Raw genomic sequence first — 23,033 nt, forward strand, 5'->3', positions numbered from 1 at the left:
AGGAGGCAAGGCGCAAGAGGAAGAGCCTCGAGCGTGACAAGTTGGAGAAACATCGTCGGCAACAGAGGCACGATGGTCTCCTGGAGGAGCCATCTCCGTCATCGTCATCGAGGGGTTCTTCGAGCGATGACGATGAGAGCGAGGCAGGGCGAGGTCCTCTGGACCATCTCCCTGATGTCAGGGAGATAGCACCTGGGGCATCGACGAGCGGCCCGGCGTCTCTAGGAGGAGGAGGAGAGGGTGCCTCGGGGCTACCTCGGGGCTGGTGATCGCTCGCCTCGAGGCCGAGGCCAACACACCTGAGACACGAGCGTTGGGGAAGCGCGTCGTCCGCCCGATGGGCTCGACGACGGAGGTGGAGCGAGCGATGGTGGGGGTGGCCCAACCGTCTTCGCAGAGGGCTGAGGAGGCACTGGGGTTCAGCGAGGGCCGGCCGGTACCAACGGACATGGGGGCCACGCCACCGCTACCGCCACCGCTATTGTAGAGGATGAGGGATGCGGTGCGGAAGCAATTGTGTCCCCGTTCGAGGTAAGTGTTTTGTTAGTAGAGTTTGCAGCATCTTCCACTCGTTCTTTGGTCATATGCTAACCAAGTAAGTGTTTTGTCTTCAGCCAGAAGCATCAGGCGGAAGCGCCCGCCCTGGCGCCACGTAAGGTGCTCAAGGTGAGCACCAGCTCCACCGCCCGATGGGTGGTGGAGGCACAGGCTGCCATACAGCGTGGCACGGCGTCGGCTAGGGCCGACCTGAAGGAGCCAATCGCCTAAGGAGAGGCTACCGAGGCGGCCACGAAGCAAGTGGGGGAGGAGGCGCCTACGCCCTACAAGGCCGGGGCCCTCGAGCCAGGTGAAGTCGAGGCGCCTTCAATCGCTGAGGCCACCAAGGGCGAGGTCGAGGCCTCTAGGACCTCCGAGGCCGAGGTGGCGGAGGCCGAGGCTTCGAGGACTTCTGAAGCCGAGGTGGCAGACACCGGGGCTTCGAGGACCACTGAGGCTGAGGTGGTGGAGGCTGGAGTTCCCAGGACCACCGAGGCCGAGGTGGTGGAGGCCGACTTGGGCACGGCGGAGCCAGTGGCCCAGGATGCGGAGATGGAGGTAGGGTAAGCTTCGATACCGCCCTCGGTCCAAGACCCACCACTGTCACAAGAGAACGCCCAGGAGGTGGAGGTTCATTCAATCTCCTCCGACGATACTTCCCAGGGGCGGACAGCACCATGGAGCAGCCAGCTCCAACTTCTGGCGAGGGAAGCTCGGCCCTCGTCCGAGTACAACCTGAGCCCCGTGGGTGGGATCGCCTGCGTGTCTTGTGGCGGAGCCAGGATGACCCTAAGGGGGAGCCTCTATTCGCCCTTGAGGACACAGCCGAGGGGGGGCGCTTGGGCTCCTTCAAGCAATTCCACTGTCTAGCGGAGCGGTCACTGTGGACAGCGATGTCCATCATGGCTGACGACCTACCCAGCGTTGCCTAGGTACGCACTTTCTTTCCTCATGCTATGTCATTTTTTCTCGGGTTTTCTCGCAGTGCTTGACGTTTATTCTACCTATCCAGGAGCTTGAGGCCCGGTCCCTCAGGAAGTCAATGTTCCTCTGGCGGGAGAGGGATGTTTGGGACCAGCTCTAGTAGCAGAAGGACTTGCTCACCAATGCCAATGAGCTTCTGTCGGCACAGAGCGCAGAGGTGGAGGACCTCCACCTTCGCTGTGCTGATATGAAGGCCGAGGCGGCCACGGCTCAGGAGCAGGCCATCCCTTTGGCGGCGCGGATCAAGGAGCTAGAGGAGGAGCTGACCTGGGTGGCCGACAAGCGGGACACCTTTAGGTCCCGGGCCAAACAAGTGGCGGCCTCTGCCAAGGTCGTCGCTGGGCAGCTAGGGGCGGAGCAGGGCGTGCACCTACTGATGAAAGGTGCCCTAGCAGAGGCTGTCAAGGTGGCCAAGGCCTCCCCGGTCGAGGCCTTAGCCTAGAAGGAAAAGGCCATGGGTGAGTCCTGTTGAGCCGTGCCCCTTGTTTTATTTGTTCTTCTTGCGTTCGACCCCTAACTCCCCGATGTGACGCAGAGCTGGAGAGGGAGGCTTCTAGGGTGGCCGAGGCTTCTCGGGTTGAGGTCCAAAACTGGAGGGAGAAAGCCGAGGGTGAGTCTCATAGGCTTGCGCCCCTGTTTGGCTTGTTTTCTTTCATGCTTAACCCCATCCCGCCTGTCTTGGCGTAGGGTTGGAGAAGGAGGTCACCCGGGCAGCCGAGGCCTTTGTCGTAGTTCAGGCAGTGCTCGAGGCCGAGATCTAGGAGCACAACGCACTGTAGAGCATTGCCCGTACTGCCTACAAGGCCCTAGAGGTCAGAGGGGTCGAGTTGGGTAGCTCCCTCGGGAGCCGCTTGATCGCGTTGAGCGGCCGAGTCCAGGAGCGGCTTCGAGGGGCGCTGCATACGGGCGTCAAGCGTGCCCTGGCCGTCGTCTCCTTGCACTACGTTGGCATCGACCTCGAGGCTATCAGTGATGGTTACGTCATGGCTGATGATGATGAGAAGGCCGAGGAGGAGGTCATGAAGCTGGTGGAGGTGGCTGAGGCCCCTGGCACGGCACTGGCCAGGTTGTTTGAAGAGGAGGTGGTTCCTCCCACGCCGACCACCGACGCTGGCGACCCTGAGTTTTGACCTGGGCCAAAGGGGCCATGTAAATAGATTAGGAGTTTCATCAGTGTACCATGATGCTTGTGGCCGTCGAGGCCTTTTTAAAGTACTTATGTGTATACGCTTTTTAATTGTTTTTTATTGTGTTTCCGAGCCTCTGCCCTCTGTCTCGTCTTTGAACATATCTCTTGCAAAAAACTTCCTCGGAGCCTAAGTTGCCCTTTGGGCAAAAGGTGGTGAGGGAGTTGCCATAGCCCAGAGGCATAGGCCGTCTCGCGGCTCGGCTGGCCTTTTGGCCCTGAGACAAACTTTTGGTCCTTGGGTTTTTTACAATCAATTTGTCAGAGTACGTGAGAGAGTTTGGCGTAGATTTTTTTTTCAAAAAATGACTAAAAATGGTGTCTGGGACTTAGGGGGGGTCCCCCCTTCTAGCCCCCGAGGGAGGCTCAGTTCTGTAGAGGCAGAGCTGAGTCTTGTTTGAGCCCCGCGGTGGGCACCTCTGAAGAGGTAGAGCCGAGTCTCCCTTATAGCGTTATCGTAACGCTGAGCCCCGCGATGGGCTCGGGGGGTTTTCTCGAAAAATTAGAACAACTAAAGAACGCTTCTTTATTGTATTTTGAGAAACAATGTATACAATGCTTGGAAACTTAAGGGTAGAAGCAACATAGTTGTTCTATGTTCTAAGCGTTGGTGAGGATTTCGCCCTTCTCGTTGGCTAGCTTGTAGGTCCCGGGCTTTAGCACTTGGGCGACGATGTACAGTCCTTCCCATGGCGGGGGCAGCTTGTGGCATCCCTTATTGCTCTGCCTTAGTCTCAGCACCAGGTCACCCACTTTTAGGTCTTGGCTTCGAATGCGCCAGGCTTGATAGCGTCGTAGGGCTTGCTTGTACTTGGCCGAGTGTAGCAGCGCAACGTCTCGGGCTTCCTCCAGTTGGTCAAGGGCATCCTCGTGGGCAGTGCAGTTGCTCTGCTCGTTGTAGGCCTGTAGCCTCGGGGAACCGTACTCCAAGTCAGTGGGGAGTATGGCCTCGGCTCCATAGACTAGGAAGAACGGTGTGAACCCCGTGGCTCGGCTTGGAGTGTTCCTCAGGCTCCAGATGACCGACGTGAGTTCGGCAAGCCATTTCTTGCTAAATTTCTTCAACCGGTTGTATATTCTTGGCTTGAGGCCTTGTAGGATCATGCTGTTGGCACGTTCTACTTGGCCATTTGTCCTAAGGTGTCCTACGGCTGACCAGGCCACATGGATGTGGTGGTCATCGTAGAACGTCAGGAACTTGTGGCCGGTGAATTGAGTCCCATTGTCAGTGATGATGGTGTTTGGAACCCTGAACCTATGGATGATATCAGTGAAGAACAGCACTGCTTGCTCGAATTTGATTCGAGTGATTGGACGAGCCTCGATCCACTTGGAGAACTTGTCGATCGCTACCAACAAATGGGTATAGCCCCCGGGGGCCTTCTGTAGAGGCCCAACCATGTCCAGCCCCCACACGGCGAATGGCCATGTAATGGAGATGGTTTGGAGGGCTTGGGCTGGGAAGTGCGTCTGCCGCACATAGTACTGGCATCCCTCACAGGAGTGTACCAGCTTGGTGGCGTCAACAACCGCCGTTGGCCAGTAGAACCCTTAGCGAAAGGCGTTTCCGACGAGCGTCTAAGGCGCCGCATGGTGCCTGTAGGCTCCCGCATGCAAGTCCCAAAGTAGGGCCTGGCCTGCCTCGGTGGTGATGCACCGTTGAAGGACGCTAGATGGGCTTCGCCTGTACAACTCGCCGTTGCTGAGGACGTAAGTTTTGGCTCGTCGCGCAAGCCGTCGGGCTTCTTCCTGTCTATAGGAAGCTCTCCTCGAACGAGGTAATCAAGGAACAGGACTCGCTAATCCATGCCCTGGTCGACCTCGGGAGGCTCCGTGTTGATTTCCATGGCCTCTTGTTCGACCGCAGGAGTCTCGGTGACAGAGGGGGCCTCAGGCCCTGCGGTGGGCTCGACCGATGGGCCCTCTTCCACCGCCGTGGCATAGTCGATGGAAGGCTTGTGGAGGTCTCTGGTGAAGATGTTCGGGGGGACCGGGGCTCATGCCAACACCATCTTTGCAAGTTCATCCATGGCCTCGTTGAATTTTCGCGCAATGTGGTTGAGTTCGAGACCATCGAACTTGTCTTCTAGGCGACGTGCCAACTTGTAGTATGCCTCCATTTTGGGGTCATGGTAGTTCGACTCCTTCATCACTTGATCAACGATGAGCTGCGAATCACCCCGTATGTCGAGACGCTGTACTCCAAGTTCAATGGCGATCTGCAAGCTGTTGATGAGGGCTTCGTACTCGGCTGTGTTGTTGGAGGCGGCAAAGTAGAGCCGAATCATGTAGCGCATGTGCACTCCGAGGGGTGAGACGAAGAGCAGACCCGCACCTGCCCTAGTCTTCATCAGGGACCCGTCAAAGTACATGGTCCAGCATTTCGCCTGGACTGGAGCAGGTGGCAGTTGGGTGTTGGTCCACTCAGCCACAAAATCGGCCAAGACCTAGGATTTGATTACTTTCCAAGGCGCAAAAGATAGTGCTTCCCCCATGAGCTTGACGGCACACTTGGCTATCCTACCCGAGGCCTCCTAGTTCTGGATTATCTCTCCTAGAGGGAAAAACGATACCACAGTCACCGGGTGGGACTCGAAGTAGTGACGCAGTTTGCGTCGAGCCAAGACTATGGCGTAGATCAGCTTCTGGATGTGGGGGTAGCGCGTCTTAGTCTCAGAAAGCACCTCGCTGATGAAGTAAACAGGTCATTGGACGGGTAGAGCATGCCCCTCTTCCTGCCTCTCGGCCACTACGGCCACGCTGACCACTTGGGTCATTGCGGCGATGTAGAGTAAGAGGGCCTTGCCCTTGGTTGGTGGCATTAGGACGGGAGGATTGGTGAGCAGTGCCTTGAGCTTAGCGAGGGCTTCTTCGGCCTCGAGGGTCCAAGAAAAGCATTTAGATTTTCTCAAGAGGCGGTACATAGGCAAGCCTTTTTCGCCAAGGCACGAGATGAAGCGGCTTAGGGCCGCAAGGCATCCCATAACCCTCTGCACTCCCTTGAGGTCTCGGATTGGTCCCATGTTGGTCATGGCCGAGACCTTCTCTAGGTTGGCCTTGATGCCATGCTCTAAGACTATGAATCCCAAGAGCATGCCTCGGGGGACCCTAAAGACACACTTCTCGGGGTTGAGCTTGATGCCCTTCTCTCTAAGGCATTTGAAGGCTATTTCCAAATCACCAATGAGATCGCTAGCCTTTCTGGACTTGACCACGATGTCATCCACGTAGGCCTCGACGGTTCGCCCGATGTGCTCACCAAAGACCTAGGTCATGCACCGCTGGTATGTGGCCCCTGCGTTTCTAAGGCCGAATGGCATAGTCACATAGCAGTACATGCCAAATGGGGTGATGAAAGAAGTCATGAGCTGGTTGGATTCTTTCATCTTGATTTGATGGTAACCGGAATACGCATCAAGGAAAGATAGGGTTTCGCATCCCGCAGTGGAGTCGATGATTTGGTCAATTCGAGGTAATGGGAATGGAACTTTTGGACATGCTTTATTCAAACCGGTGTAGTCTACACACATCCTCCACTTCCCATTTTTCTTCTTAACTAATATAGGATTAGCTAACCACTCTGGATGGGATGCTTCCTTGATGAATCTGGCCATCAAAAGCTTCTGCACCTCCTCACCGATGGCTCTACGCTTTTCCTCGTCGAATCAGCGTAGGCGCTGCTTCACCGGTCTAGAGCCGGCCCAGATGTCCAAGGTGTGCTCAGCAACCTCCCTCGGTATGCCTGGCATGTCTGAGGGGCTCCACACGAATACATCGGCATTCGTGCGGAGAAAGTCGACGAGCACGGCTTCCTATTTGCTGTCGAGGGTGGCGCTGATCCTCAGCGCCTGGTCATTGGAGCAGGTGGGGTCGACCAGGGCGAGTTTGATGGCCTCTGTGGGCTCGAAAGTCCTGGCACGATGCTTGGAGTCAGGCGCCTCGCTACCAAGTCGGTTGAGGTTGATGATGAGGGTCTCAGCCTCCACGAGAGCCTCGGCGTACTCAATGCATTCGACGTCGCAGTCGTATGCATGCTTGTACATGGACTCGACAGTGATGACGCCATTGGGGCCTGGCATCTTGAGCTTGAGGTAGGTGTAGTTGGGGATTGCCATGAACTTGGCATAGCACGGGTGCCCCAGGATGGCGTGATAGGTCCCCTTGAACCCAACCACCTCAAAGGTGAGTACCTCCTTGCGGTAGTTGGAGGGAGTGCCGAAGCAGACGGGCAAGTCGATGCACCTAAGGGGTCACGTGCGTTTCCCTGGCACGATGCCGTGGAAGGGTGCGGCATCACCTTGGAGCCATGACTGGTCGAGCTCCAAGAGCTCCAGGGTGTTGGCATAGAGGATATTGAGACCACTACCTCCGTCCATCAACACCTTGGTGAGCCGGGTGTTGCCGATGATCAGGTCGATGACAAGTGGGTACTGCCCGAGGTTTGGGACATAATCAGGGTGGTCATCCCCATCAAAGGTGATTGCCTCCCGAGACCAGTCAAGGTACCAGCGAGTGGCCACCTTAACCGAGAAGACCTCCCAGCGCTCCTTCTTTCGCTGGCGCACCGTGAGGCACACTGAAGGTCCGCCAAAGATCATGAAGGCATTGTGCACCTCGGGGAACCCGTCGTCCTTGTCGTCGTCCCTATTGCCGGTGCCCTTCTTCTTGGCATCGTCGTTGGGGAGCCCAAGCTTGGCGTAGTAACACCGGAGCATGGTGCACTCTTCGAGGGTGTGCTTCACCGGGCCCTAGTGGTAAGGGCAGGGCTTCTTAAGCATGTCATCGAAGAGCCTAGGGCCTCTGGTGGAGCCTCGGGGATTCTTACGATCTGCGGCCATGACTAGATCGGCCTCGAGGACCACCTGCTTCCCCTAGCGACCCTTTTTCTTTTTCTTGGGGAGGTGGGGGGCCGAGGCCTCGAGGGCCTCATCCCTCTGCTTCCCCTTGGCGTCGTTGTCGGGGAAGATGGCCCCGATAGCCTCTTCACCCGAGGCAAAGTTGGTGGCAATGTTGAGGAGCGCGACCATCGTGGTCGGTATGTTTCGGCCTAACTCTCGGACCAGGTCTCAGCAGGAGGTGACGGAGAGGAACGCCTAGACAATTTCCGAGTCGCCGACGCGGGGCAACTTAGTGCATTGCTTGGAGAAGCATCGGATGAAGTCTTAGAGAGACTCGTCCAGCCTCTAGCGATAACTCTTGAGGTCCCAAGAGTTCTCGGGGCACACGTATGTGCCCTAGAAATTCCCAACGAAGACCTTTACCAAGTTGCGCCAGTTGTTGATCTACGAGGGAGGGAGGTGTTTGAGCCAGGCTCACGCTGAGTCTGACAGGAACAAGGGGAGGTTGTGGATGATGAGCAGGTCATCGACCACGCTGCCTAGCTGATAAGCCAGGCGGTAATCAGCCAGCCACAGCTCAGGGTTGGTCTTGCCGCTGTACTTCGAGAGGTTGGTCGGTTGCCAAAACCGGGCCGGGAAGTGAGCGCCGCGGATGGCCTTGCTGAAGACTCGAGGGCCAGGTGGCCCAGGAGAAGGACTACAGTCCTCCCCATTGTCATAGCGACCGCCTCGGTGCATGTGATAGCCTCGGGCGGGCCCATCGTTGTCATGGCACCGTTGCCTGCTGACCACATTGTGGTCACCTTGTGCCTCGCGTTAGTCGTCAAGGCGATCGTGCACCGAGGGGGCCTCATTGGCTGTCGGTGCCCGAGCAGGCTTGAGACGAACCAAGGCCTCTCTATCCTGCCAAGGCGGTGCCGTGGGTAGTTCCAAGGCGCCTCCATGCCATCGAGAGGTGGAACTTTCAGCCTGCTGTACCGTGGTGGTCTCGAGGAGGTCTCAGAGCTCACCGTGGACCCATCACCCCTCCAAGGTAGAGGGCTCGGGCATCGTTCGGAGTAGCATCGCTGTTGCCGTGATGTTTTGGCTAGCGCAATTGAAGATAGGGGGTTGCTCGCCACCTTCGTTGTTGTTGATGCGGTGGTTGATGTCACGAGCCCTCCACCGGGCTGCTCTGCCATCACCCCGACCTCGCTGCTCTTGCTCGAGAGTGTCTCAGAGCTGCTACAGAAGGAGTCGGTCTTGTTCGACCTTGGCTTGAAGCTCACGAAGCTGCTCTAGGTCTAGTCGTCGAAGTTCCTTGGGGGCAAGGTTCTCGTTCCGCGTAGCTCGGGGCTCGATGCATGGAGGTGCGGCGTCGTCTGTCCCCTCATGGGGTGGGGAGTGATTGCCTACCCCTTCATCCTCATCGCTCGCGCTTGGCATCCCAAACTCGACGTTGAAGCACTTATGAGTGGGATCGTAAGTGCCTTCATCCTCGGAGTCAGAGTAGCCAAAGCAGTAGTCACTCGCGGTCATGAAGCGGCACATGAATTCAGGGGTGCGAAGCCCAGAGAAGTCCACTTCGGCCCATGCCTTGTCCTCCTCCGAGGAGTCGGCGTGGGTGTGGGTTGGAGTTGTGGCGATGAGGTCGAGGGCAAAACGTTGGTAGGTGGCGGTGGCATTGCCCAACCCGAAGGGGTATGGGGACGATGTCGTCGCTGGGCTCCGCTCCACCAGAGCCAACTCCTCAGGAGGTAGCGGGGCAGAGCTTGATGATGGGGCGTCGCCGCGCACCACCGGTGTCTTTCCCTTACCTAGGCTTAAGCTAGACAGGTCCCCAGCCAGGGACTCTGTACCAACGGCCGGGCATGGGATATCGGCGGAGCGTGGTGTGTCACCCTGAGCTCGCATGGTGTCGGGGTGGTCCCGCCTGTGTTGTGCCTGGCGAGCGCGACGAGAGCGGCGGCCTGGGCACCGCCTGCGCCTAGGCTGCTGGTGCATAATGTCGTTGTCGGTTGATGGGGCTCTAGGTTGGAGGAGTACCATATCGTACTCATATCCTTGAGACATCAACTCTAGGCTCTCAAACCAGATCACCATGTCGTGACACAGTGGTCGCATGGGGTCTGCCATCCGAAACTTATTGGGATGACTAAGCTGACACGTAGTAGCTCCCCTACCTGGTGTGCAAACTGTCAGTGTTTTGGGTCTGGTGGATCCTCAACCAACTAGTGAAAGTGTACTACATGCCCCTAATCCCGGATGGTGATGCAAAGAGACACAAGGTTTATACTGGTTCAGGCAATAGGTGCCCTACGTCCAGTCTGAGAGAGCGATCTTGTATTCCTTGCACCGAGGTGCTTGTAGTAGGGGCTTACAAGCTGAGCGAGAGAGGGAGCTAGTCCTAGGTCTCTGTGTGGAGTGGCGTGGGTCGCTTGAGATGTTGATCTCTTGTAGTGAGGGAGCGTGTGTGTGTTACAGAGCGTTGTGCGTTGCTTGCCCGTGTGAGTCCCTTACCTAGAAGGGGCCCCGGTCACTCCCTTTTATAGTCGAAGGGAGGCATGGGGCAGTACATGGATTTGCTACATGGTGTTTTGTGAGCAGAGGCGGCATGTCCGAGCCCTATAGCTCATCACTGTGGCAGTATGGTCGGTGGAGCGGCCTTGTCCTCGGTGCACTGGAACGATGCGCCGGTCACGCCTGATCCTATGCGATGTGGGAGCTCCTGTGGTGGCATGCGCGCCTTCTTCTGTTGGAGGCGTGCTGGTCACTGTATGTTTGACCGGCGCGGAGAGCTGAGGCCGGGTAGATGCGACGACGCAGGTGTATAGACTCCGAGGATACAGGAGCTTGGCCCTGTGCATGACGTGGGTGCTCCTACAGCTTGTTGCAGGGTATGGTGCATACTGCGGACGACATGCCGGTCCCAGAGTGCTGACAACATAGGGAGCCGAGGCCCAGCCAGTGCCGAGGCTGAACCATTATGGGGGGCTCGATGGGCGCGAGTCTCGAGGCTACAGGAGCCCAGAAGCGGATAGCCGAGGCTCGAAGGGAGCAGTTGGTCTTGTACGTCGATCTCAAGGCTACAGGGACCCGGACGTGACTCTCCATGCCATGCTATCCTTGGAGTAGGGGTTAGGCAGCACAGTGCAGCACGGGCATCAGCCATGGGCACAGTGCCGAGCACAGCGGCCGGTAACCCCTGCCCTGTCCTATCCCGGACGGCATGGTGTCGATGTGACTCCCATCTCGTCGGCCACTCCATTGTATCGAGCCATCATTCGGCTGACGTCGCGGGAGTGGTTGGACACGTTGGTTGGATGTGACATCCTATCAGAGAAGTCGGTCAAGGCAGAGGTGACGGGGTTGATGCCGAGCCTGCCTCAAGCGAGTCGGAGAATCGGTACCTCATCTGAGGCCTCGTGGCGTGGGGCCTCGGGCGAGGTGGAGAATTGGTACCTCGTCCGAGGCCTTACGGGCGGGGCCTCGGGCGAGGCAGAGAATCGGTACCTCGTCTGAGGCCTTAAGGGTGGGGCCTCAGGCGAGGCAGAGAATCGGTACCTCATCCGAGGCCTTATGGGTGGGGCCTTCATTCTAGGCCAAGCCTGCTTTGGGTGAGCCCAGATATTGTTTGAGGTGGGCCAGGTGGTCCAACCGAGCCTCGGATAAGGTGGGGGTTTGCCGGTGGTTGTCTCTTGGCTTCGATTTTTACAAGGTCTAAGCGATTTTTTCGGTTCTTGCTTAGGGGACCCCTTTTTATGGTACCCGACACTCTCATAACTAGCTACACTAAAGAGCTTGACAACTAGTTTGCGGTAAAGTAATGAGAGTGAGCAATTTGTTTATACCGCCATGTCGAGGAAGGAGCCAATCAATCACAAGAATGAATACCAATAAAGACCAATCACCTCGAAATTAAATAACGAACACAATGATTTTTACTGAGGTTCACTTGCTTGTCGGCAAGCTACTCCTCGTTGTGGTGATTCACTCACTTGGAGGTTCATGAGCTAATTGGCATCACACACCAAACCCTTAATAGGGTGCCACACAACCAACACAAGATGAGGATCACACAAGCCACGAGCAATTCACTAGAGTACCTTTTGGCTCTCCGTCGGGGAAAGATAAAAAACCCCTCACAATCACCATGATCGGAGCCGGAGACAATCACCACCCTCCGCTCGATGATCCTCGCTACTCCAAGCCATCTAGGTGGTGGCAACCACCAAGAGTAACAAGTGAATCCCACAGCAAAACACGAACACCAAGTGCCTCTAGATGCAAACACTCAAGCAATGCACTTGGATTCTCTCCCAATCTCACAAAGATGATGAATCAATGATGGAGATGAGTGGGAGGGCTTTGGCTAAGCTCATAAGGTTGCTATGTCAATGCAAATGGCCAAGAGGGTGAGCTTGAGCTGGCCATGGGGCTTAAATAGAAGCTCCCACGAAATAGAGCCGTTGTACTCCTTCACTAGGCACAACACGGGGTGACCGGACGCTCCGATCATATTGACCAGACGCTCCGGTCATATTGACCGGACGTTGGACCTCAGCGTCCGATCACGCGATGCGTGCCACATGTCTCCTCTTTTCAAATACTGGGTGCTCGATCTCAATGGTCAAGTGATGACCAGACACGCTGCTGTGAAGTGACCGGCCACTGGACCTCAGCGTCCGGTCGTTTCCAGTAAGCATCCATAAATGAATTTTCACGTGCTCGACCGGACTCACCTAGCATCGGATCACACGGCGACTCCCCTGTGCATGACCATGTCAGTGTGACTGGACGCAGCCAGCCAGCGTCCGGTCGTTTCAGCGCTAGCGTCCGGTCGATGACCGACGCTGCGCTTCTTCTGCTGCTACTGACCGGACGCGTCGGTCCTTCAGAGACCAGCGTTCGGTCACTTACAGTGACCACGTTCACCTGAGTTTAGGATGCCGGTGGCACCGTCAGACTGTCCACACTCTACGGGCGGACATTCCACCGGTGAAGTTTCTAACCCTTGCTCAAATGTGCCAACCACCAAGTGTATCACCTTGTACACATGTGTTAGCATATTTTCACAAACATTTTCAAGGGTGTTAGCACTCCACTAGATCCTAAATGCATATGCAATGAGTTAGAGCATCTAGTGGCACTTTGATAACCGCATTCCGATATGAGTTTCACCCATCTTAATAGTACGGCTATCGAACATAAATGTGATCACACTCTCTAAGTGTCTTGATCACTAAAACAAAATAGCTTCTACTATTTATACCTTTGCCTTGAGCCTTTTGTTTTTCTCTTTCTTCTTTTCAAGTCTAAGCACTTGATCATCACCATGGCATCACCATCATCATGTCATGATCTTCATTTGCTTCACCACTTAGAATGTGCTACCTGTCTCATGATCACTTGATAAACTAGGTTAGCACTTAGGGTTTCATCAATTCACCAAAACCAAACTAGAGCTTTCACCTCTATCAAAGCAAAAGCCATGGGTACTATCTGGTCTTTGGGGTCAATAGCAACAGCCATCATCAAGGTGCTCCTGTACTTTCCTATCAGGAAAGTGCCATCAACAAGTACGACTGGCCGATAAAACTAAAATGCATGTTCTGTTTGCACGAACGACTAGAACACACGATAGAAGACATGCCTCAATGGGCCCTGAAAAAACATCCCTCCAGTGTCCACAAACCATTTCAAGCCAGGGTTGTATTAATGCATTGCACATAAGATGCGAGGCACCCTGTTGTACGCTTCCTCCTAAGTACTCCATCGAATCGCCAAAGCAATTTGCTTAGCATGCCAAGCCTTTCCATACATCACATCGTACTTAACGAATCTAGATATGGACTGTTGTAAAGAAGACACTGAGATGTCATTATTGTCATCAACGAGCCCCAATATACGACGGGCAAGGTAACGTGTAGTGAGCTGCTGATGATTTTTCTTCCCCCTATTGTCTAGGCAAGTGTGGGGTTCGACAACTTTAGTTATCCTCCACTTGCCATCACTCTGTCTCTTTCGTGCATTTAACCTCCACATGCAACCATTTTTGCATATCACGTGGTACCTCAACTCCTGGTCCGAATGAGTGACGATGTACGGCCTATGGTGGTACACAACATAGTCCTAAAAGAAGAGTTTCATCTCTGACATTATGTTGAATATCATCCCCTTCCTAAGGGTTTCTTTCTCATGGTTGTATAATGAATTCCTACACATCTGGAGACCGGTGTCACAAACTGTCATATCCGTCATGCTGACATCCCTATAGTTCGGAACGCCCCTGAAAGGTACGTTCTTGGACCTTAGTTGCTCAAGCTCAGTGGCTGTGTAAGGTGGTGGTGGAACATACTGCTGCGCTTCGCTAATTTTGGCCCATGAATCATTAGGTGTATCATCTGCAGCTAAATCTGTGACTAGTCTACCCTGAGCCTAGACACCATGCAAAACCTCAGTTGGTACTGGTAATGGCATAGTATGAACTGGTACTGGCATGGCATCAGCCGGTGTTGGCATAGCATCTATACCTCCTTGGTCATCATCAGAATTGTCTAAATCACTGCTAACTACATCACCGATCCTGTCCTCCTCCTCCTCTTCCCGTTCAAAATCATTCACATCAAAGTCATTGCTTATACAACCTACTGCAGTTGAATGAAACTGCTCCTGCATCAACGGGCCGTCTAAATTCATGTTATCCTGAGTTGCTTTCCCTTCAACCCCTAATTCTTGGTCATTGCCTCTAAAACCATCAATGGACGGGCCGTCCTGAACACCCTGCATCCTGTACCCATTCTCCACTACCACCTCAGCCATGGGCGCATTGGAACCTTGGAGAACCCTAGTGTAGCAGGACCAGTGAGCAGGGTTGCACAAGGGCATGAGAACATAGTGTGCCCTAGTCATCCCAGTATCAAACCTCCCCTTCAGTGTGAAATCACCGCCAAACTTTGCATTCAAACGGACACAAAGGTCATTGAAGCTAGGAGGTTCATCAAACCATTCCAATTCTTCTTTCATATCCTCAAACATACCATCTTCTCTCCTAACACTTCCTCCATACAAAATTCTAACACAACAATCCATCTGCAAAAGCATTTTAAGAAACTTTATCAAGTCGTCGAAATCGTCGTACGTAATGTCCATAGTAATATTAATACATATTCTAACTATAACTATACTAACTAATCTAATATTAACATCTATACAAGGCTAACTACAACAACTAATTAGACTAAATCCAATGTATAACTAGACTCAATAACTGTACTAACTAAACTACCTAACTTTACTACCTATACTAACTTACTATATTACCTATACTAACTAAACTAACTATCTTTACTAACTATACTTTAATAATTTTACTAACTTTATTAACTATACTAACTATATTAGGGGAGTATCTCGTTGCAGCGCGCTAGACCGGGCCGGGAGGTGCGGGCGTAGGCCTCGGTGGGCAGCCGCCGTGCGTGGGCGGAGGAGGTGGCGCGCCAGAGTGCGGGCGCAGCGGTGGGCTGGCTGGCGTGGGCGGACGCGGGCGCGGCGGACGCCGTGCTCGGCGGCGGGCTGGCGTGGCCGGATGCGGGCGCGGCGGCCAGGCGTCCTTGCTGCGCTGCTCGGGCAACGGTGGCTGCTCGGCCACTGGCAGACGCGGGACACGGCGGAGGTTTTATTCGGCTCTGCTGCGCCAAGATCGGTGGCGTGGCAGAGCCCTGCCATGTCACCGGTTAGCGATTCCGGTCGCCGCCACGTCAGCCCGCTGCCGCGCCACCATGCATGGCGCGGCACAAGCATTTGGCCGCGCCAGGGCAATAGGCGCGGCCAAAAGTGTTAGTTTTTTTTAAAACCGACCATGTTAGATTTAAAATTAGTTTTCAAAAAGTGTTAAAATTAAAAAAAAAATCACCTGCGCAGGCTCGCTCTCTGCAATTGCAAGACGGAAATATGTATAGGTATCGTATACCTGGAACGTTTTCATTTTCTAAAAGTATTTTCTTCTTCTTCTTCTTCTTCTTCACTTCTCCAAGTTTAAATTAAGAATCAGGAAACATTACTCCTCAAATTTTAATCAAGAATACTACCCCATCCTAAAAACGATACAATTTTAGTTTTGATCCTAGTCAAACTACCTAAAACTGAACCAAATTTATTTTAAAAAGTATAAACATTTACAATACAACAAATGGGTATAGACGAAAATATATTCCATGATAAGTATAATAACACTTAGTATTTGGTATCATAAATATCTTTTTTTTTGTAAAATTGGCAAAATTTAAATGGTTTGACTTGATAATGTTATAGAATTGTGTTTTCTTTCCAGGATAAAAGGAGTAATAACCATCGTTGTCGTCACAAAAGCACATCATGCAATGAGGCAAGACAACTAGAATTGAACTGCATTATTCAGATTTCAGAGGTCCTCAAAGTGCTTACTGCCATGATAGGATACAACAGCATAACCACAAAAAATCACACATTAAACTTGAGTCCGCATTTTTATTTTGATTAAACAGGAGGGGTTGCCCCCTACTGAACTTTTATTATAATGAACTCAAAAGCATAGGTACAGAGGCTGAGTATGAGACTCATGATACAAAGAATGTAAAAAAGAAAATCATAAGAATTACACAGCCTTCTAGCCATTGATCTAACTTGGGTTGATATTTGCTTTTAGCTCTTAGATTAACTAGAACTAGTTCTTTTCTGAAGGTGAACTTGCAGGAGGTCAGTGAATGTTGTAAGCCTATGAAGATACTGTCATTTCGAGCAATCCAGATAGCCCAACACATACATATAATAATCTCCATGAAGAAAGGCTGTTGCAGGTGAGACCTGAAGGCTGAAAGTGTATTCAGTAGGTCATCTTGAATGAGGGCAGCTAAAGCCCAGAGGGCTCCAACAGCACACAACAAAAGGACAATGGAAGAAAAGATGCAGCAGGGTTTCTTCAATGTCAAAGTGGCAAAGCACACAGTTATAATTATCCAATTCCATGTTTCTTCGTTTGAGAAGGCCACGGGTGGTGAGCCTATCTTTGAGTTAAAGCCAGAAAAAGAATTCCACAACCACTTATATGCCAAGTGAACTTGCCTTGTTCCTGTAAGACATAAATAAGCTTTACTCGAAGCAAACAAGTTAGAACCCCAAATGTAAAGTCCCCAATGCAATTATCTCTAGATCCAAGAAGATCCAACCAAGTTTACATTACTGAATACTGATCCACCACAAATATATTTACTAGTACTAGTTCAAAACAAAAACAAAAGGCGAAAAAACACAGAGACCAATACGCCAAGCCTAAAAGCAAAGGTTGGCCCTCGCTCACATGCAGGGGCGGATCCAAAGGCGGTTGCCAGGGGCTACAGCCTTCCAGTGAGTCTGATTTTTTTTCATTAGATCACGATTACTTAACCTTAAATCACTATTAATCTCTAACCCCTAACTCTAAATCTTTATTATTTAGCCACCTCGGTTTTCATCGTGCATCCGCCACTGGTCACATGTATCACATCACGAATGAGACAATCTCGGACACTCTCCCCACCGGCCACCACCTCCACTCCACCACATGCCTGAGTGGAGCGAGCTCAGGCCGATCGGCTTCCGTTCTCTGCGCGGGCGCGAACAAAAATTCACTTTCCCGATGATGCTACAGCACATGCGCTGCTTAACAATCCCGGAGCTAATGGCGATTAACAAGCTAGCTAATGGTGATAGAGTAGCAGCGCGCGCTAATTAATTTGTTGATTATTAATTAGTACTTGGCGACGACTCCTGCACCGGCGGCGGCCTCCTCGGCGGCGGCCTTGGCGGCCGCCATGTCGTCGTCGTCGTCCTCCTCCTCCTCCTCCCGCTCCTCGCCCTCGCCTTCCTCCTCGATGCTCTCCGACCTCTCCCTCCCGCCTCCGCCGCCGCCGACACTGCCTCCTCCGGCGCTGCCCCGCCCCTCCGATCCCGGCGGCGAGCCCGCCATTGCCGCCTCCGCCTTGTACGCGGCCTGCTGCTGCGGCGGCGCTGCCGCGGCCGCACGGTGCACCATGGCGGCGGCGGCCGCCGGGTGGTGCTGCAGGTGGTGGTGCACCGCGGCGGGGGACGGGTAGTACTCCTGCGCCGCCGCCACCGCCGCCGTGTAGTGCGGCTGCGTCGCCGGGTGCGCGCTGTAGATGGCCTGGCCCGCCGCCTGCGTCGCGTACTCCGGTGGGACCCAGATGCCGCCCAGGACCACCAGCTGCGGCGCCGCGGTCGCCGGCGCGGGCGGCGCCGGCATCGGCCTCCGCGTGTGCAGCCTGTACTTCTGCACGGCCACAAACGAAGAATGGAATTATGAATCATCATCGGTTTAGTTTAGATGCATACACTGTTGTCTGTACTCATCGAATCATAAATTCATAATGACCAATGATGAATTGCTGGGTATTCTACTATTACTGTATCGTGCATCGGTGCATGGAGATTATAATTACCTGGAGATGGCTTTTCACCTCATCATTGGTCAATCCATCCACCTTCATCAGCTCGCGGATCTGCTTCGGTGTCGCCACTTTTGCAAACAAGAAACAAGTATCATTCGTCTTTGAGCTCACGCATGGATGCGTTTGGCATTTTGTGCAGCAGATAGTACTAGTACAAGTGCTTGTACCTTGAGCGCCGCCGAGGATCTGGAGGGCATTGACGAAGCGGCGGTGCAGCTCCGGCGACCAGCACCGGCGCGCCTTGCGGTGCGTCTGCGGCGGTGGCGCCGCCTGCTGCCCTTCGGGCGCGTTCGGCGCCGACTTGACCCCGTTCTGCACGACGTCTCTCCGTGCGCCCAGGACGCCGTTGTTGCTGCCGGCGTCGAGGTACGGCTTCCTGTCAGCGTCGGCAGCGTCTTTGTCCGCGGGCGCGAGGGCGAGCTCCGGCAGCGCCGCGCCTTCCGCTGCGGACGTGGTCTTGTCCTTGGCGAACGGGAGGAACGCGCCGCCGTTACGCTGCCCGGCCGCGGCGTCGTGCGCGCAGAGCGTGTCGATCGGGAGCGGGTGCTCCGAGCTCTCCTTGGGCGTCTGCGGCCCCTTGGCCGCCACGTCCGCCGCCGCCGCGGGCCCGTTCCAGAGCTGCGCCGACTCCATCCAGCTCGCCTTCTCCGACGGCGGGTTCCCCATCTTGTCGGCGGCGTCGGCGTCGATCCGGATGTTGTTGAGCGGCATGAACTCCTCGAGCACCAGCGGCCTCGCCGGCGCGCCCTGCAGGCTCCCCATCTGGTACGCCTCCAGCTGCTGCCTGTACGACTCCATGGCTGCATGCATATGCGCCACCCATTTTAATAACACATTGCCACGACACTACGGCCATGCATCGATCGATGCATGCGATGCGCACACGACGACGACGTTACGCTACGCACCGTGGTTGAGGAGCTGCATGCAGAGCGGGAGCTCGCGCTTGAAGGCGTCGATCTTGAGCCGTTCCTCCTCCAGGCAGGCGAGGAACTCCCGGAGCTTCTGCGTCGCCTGCTCCGCCGTCGTCAGATGGTGGTGGTGGTGGTGGTGGCCGTCCACGAGCGGCTCCTGCGGCGGCTTCGGGATCGTCACTGCGTACGCGGCGCCGTTGCCGTTGGGCTTGTAGTCTAGGGTTAGGTCGGACGGCGAAGAAGCCATACTTCCAAGATCCGAGGTTGTACTAGGATCACTTACTGGTGCAACTATATTTGTCTGCGTTATTGTAGCTTACACTATTGGCTCATTTGGCTGTAGCTGCTACAACTGCAAGCTTCTAGTAGTATATTACTTCTACTTCTCAGATAATATGATCAAGCGTACTACTGCGTGTTAGAGAGAGAGGTGTGTAGGGAATGTGGATGTGAGAGTGTGTGTTTGATGAGGGATCAGAGGGGGATTCGGCTTCTTTTTAAGGGTGAGTTCTGGGATGGGAGGGAGAATAAAGGTGGATTTAGAGGTGGACGAAAGGAAAAGCCATTGTGTCTGATCTTGCAAGCCAGGAGTAGCCGCAGCAGGAGCAGCACAGGCACAGGGGAGACGAGGGAAAAAGTAAAGGCATGGTAACTTCTTGCAAAGATCAAAGGCATCTGCATGCAAAAGCTTCTGCATATGCAGGAGGTTTCATGCATCCTGTACATACCAAGGGAATCAAAAAAACTTATCCCCGTCCGTTGTCCTCTGATGAGCACAACACAACGACCACAGATGGGGATGGATGGGGCCATGCGGTTTTATTTATTTCTCTCTCTCTCTCTCTCTCTCTCTCCTCTAGCTTGTCTAGTTCAGTCTTCCCTGATGATCACCTGTGTGTCAGTCGTGTGTACTTCTTGTAGGTAACTCCATTCAAATCAAACTCAGCACTCTGCCATTCAAAGTTCTACGTGCATTCATCTGAGCATGCATGCATGAAAAATTGGAACTTTTACATATGGCCAGATCTTCTCGTCGCAATGGGCATTTGCACATGTATATATGCATTTTTATCCTAGCTAGCTAGGATGCCAAATCTTTTACATGGATGCTCATTTATTTTGTGGTCAGTTTACTTTGCAAAGGTTTTTACAACCAGAATCTACCCGTGCTTGCATTGTATCCACCCATGGGAGAAAGCTTAGCAAGCTGCGTGCGTTTGATTCAAAGGAATTAAAGATGAGCCCAAAGTAGTCCAAAGAGAACCTTGCAAGTCTAAGGGAGAACCAACTAGGTGTCTTGGAGAATATTTACCTTTTACCTAATTTTGATCTCAAAACACGGGGATAATCACCAGATATACCTACCTGAGAATCACATCACCTCCTCCTCCATCTCCCAACTTGCATTACAAAAACCAAAAGAAATGTAGAAATTTAACTAATGCTATAAAACCGGCAATAGTTAAATACATATATATCATAGATGCTCAAACGTTGTCAACTTTTGTTTTTTGGGGTTCTAATGGATGATTCCTGCAGGATTAATCAAAGGACATGGTAAAGCAGTAAAGCAGCATATACCACACATAATTCAAGCCTCCAAAGATATGAAAGGATTCCTCCATCTTTGCTTTGAAAAGGGCGGTGCATCCCTTCACACACAAGCTCTTCTTCGCTAGCTGTGGGAATAACACACATGTATGCATGCCTGTGTCTCCTTACTCCTATCCCTGCGTGCAAGAAGAAGTACCGGCTCACTTTGCATTCACAAGGAATACATTAGCATGACTCAAGCAAGGAATATCTTAGGCTTTGGGGGATATCAATTTATCAAGCACGCACAAAGGAGGACACAAAGGAAAACATGGTGTGCTATAGAGAGAGAGAGAGAGAGAGAGAGAGAGAGAGAGAGAGAGAGAGAGAGAGAATGTGAGAATCTCCCCTACTGCCGCTACTCTTGGCTTTTTAGGAAGTGGTAATTACTATCTCCAACAGCATCACAAAAAATACAAGACTTATTCCACGTTTGGGTAAGACTTATTCCACGTTTGGGTAGTGCTACAGGCAAATGGTTAAATACTCATTTTTGGTCTTTTCCAACAACATGACTCAAAAAAAGAATCATTTCTGTAAATAAGTCTCCAGGAGAGATGATACTCATATTTGGGTTGTGCCTCTGCTGTAACCCAAAATAGGTCTCGCATATTGGTATTCTGTTGGAGGCTGATACAGTAACATCCACGACCTATTTTGGGTTTGTGTCTCCATATGGGTCATCCATTGGAGACAAAGCTAAGAAGATTCTCTCTCTAAGTCTCTTTATACACTACCACTACACACAGATGTAGAGAGAAACTACAGAGAAGAGAGAGAGAATGCATGTATGGGTGTTGCTATACAGGGGTAGAGAGAGAAGGCCATGGAGAAAGGTGTGTATGTGTGTATTGGTGCATCGAATTCCCTGTGCAATAATTTGGGTTGGTCGCTTTCTTGGGGCAGTCTTCAGGTACAAGACTCCAATCCCTACCTTTCCTCTGGATTCTCTCCTTTCTCTCCCCTCCCTACGCGAACAGTCAGTTTGATACTACGTACGTACGTACTTTGATGCTCTACATGTGCATGTACGTATAACGTATATATATCACTAAAGTATGCATGTATACTTAGCTTGGTCCACATATACAATATATGTGTATATGTTTATATTGAATTTCAAAACATATATGATGTACTTTATGATTATTTATTTATTTACCGTAATATATGGTTTACACTGATAATTTAGATGCAGATTTGAAAAATATTTAAGTTAATTTTTATAACCATAGAGTGGGGTAATTTAGATGCAAATTAAAGTGATTATTTCATAATGATAAATGCGGGTGACTTAAAAGTACATTTAGAGGTTACTTTATATTATTTTTTGTAATGACAAGGTAAATAATTTACATGCAAACTTAGGGGTCTACTTTAAATTATCTTTCATAATTGTAGCATTGGATAATTTAGACTCATCATAGGATGTTATACATTTTATGTGTTTTAAATGCAAAGGTGGGCAAGTTTTTATAATCCAAAATAGATCCAATATAATGATTATTATTGGCGATGATGACTGAGTCTACTACCTCCGCCTTGTAACTAAGTTTCTCGTAAGTTAAAAGGAGAAGTTTATTTTTGGCCATCTAACTATTGTTTGAGTTCATTTTTTGCCGTAGAACTCTAGAATCAACTTTTTTACTACTAAACCAGTAATACTAGACAAATTTTGGCCATCCTGTGAACTTCAAAGGTAGTTCAATATTTTCCAGTTCATTTTTTAAAATCCACAAGTAATTAATATAAAAAACATGAAACCAATATAAAAATATTCATGGAAATATAATCTATATATGGTGCTCTACTTGAAGTTATTGATACTTATTTATACTGTTTCTAGTGGTTGCTCATAGTCATGTTTTTTTATTTATTTAAATCGTCATTCTGCACTAAATTATACCCCAGTTGATCAACAGAATCCATAGCTGACTACGAGTAAATAGAAGAGATCTTGATGATAACACCAACCCCGCAAAGTGCCATGCTCCACCATATATAGATCATATTCAACCATTGCAACTAGTGTGATAGTATTGCTAGCCCCACAAAAAAATAATTTGGTTAATTTAACCAACATATTTAGTACCCTCTTTTGAGTATGAATTCTCTTAGTCAATCTCTAGGTTTATTACATCACGTAATGATGACTGAAATAAATAACATTCATGACTGCAAGGGATAAAACTCTAGGAATAATTATAAATAAGATACAAATACTGGTTTCATATTTTCTTATTAATTTACAATGATGTAATTGTGTTTTTTAGAAAAACAAACCAGTTTTTATTATTTCAAGAAAGATACAAAGCCAACTTTGAAACCAGCTAGATGACCAAATTTGTTCGATAATTGTGATTTTTTAGAAAAACAAACCAATTTTTATTACTTTAAGAAAGATACAAAGCCTACTTTGAAACCAGCTAGATGACCAAATATGTCCGGTAGTAATAGTTCATTGTGATAAAAGTTTCAATCCTAGAGTTGTATGGCTAAAAACAAACTCAGGCAATTG

General features: G+C 51.5%; 1 protein-coding gene across 1 annotated transcript; it reads right to left on the reverse strand.

Annotated features, from left to right (window-relative positions):
- Nucleotides 1-16,684: 16,684 nt before the first annotated feature.
- LOC136457639 (transcription factor NIGTH1-like) lies at nucleotides 16,685-19,370 on the reverse strand. The gene is made up of 4 exons (XM_066457667.1): nucleotides 18,917-19,370; nucleotides 18,176-18,808; nucleotides 18,000-18,076; nucleotides 16,685-17,830 (listed from the first exon to the last, which is right to left on the reverse strand). The coding sequence occupies exons 1-4, from the start codon at nucleotides 19,167-19,169 to the stop codon at nucleotides 17,291-17,293; spliced, it is 1,503 nt and encodes a 500-aa protein (XP_066313764.1). The 5' UTR covers nucleotides 19,170-19,370; the 3' UTR covers nucleotides 16,685-17,290.
- Nucleotides 19,371-23,033: the final 3,663 nt, after the last annotated feature.

This window comes from Miscanthus floridulus, chromosome 6 (assembly GCF_019320115.1).
Source record: "Miscanthus floridulus cultivar M001 chromosome 6, ASM1932011v1, whole genome shotgun sequence".
NCBI lineage: Eukaryota > Viridiplantae > Streptophyta > Magnoliopsida > Poales > Poaceae > Miscanthus > Miscanthus floridulus.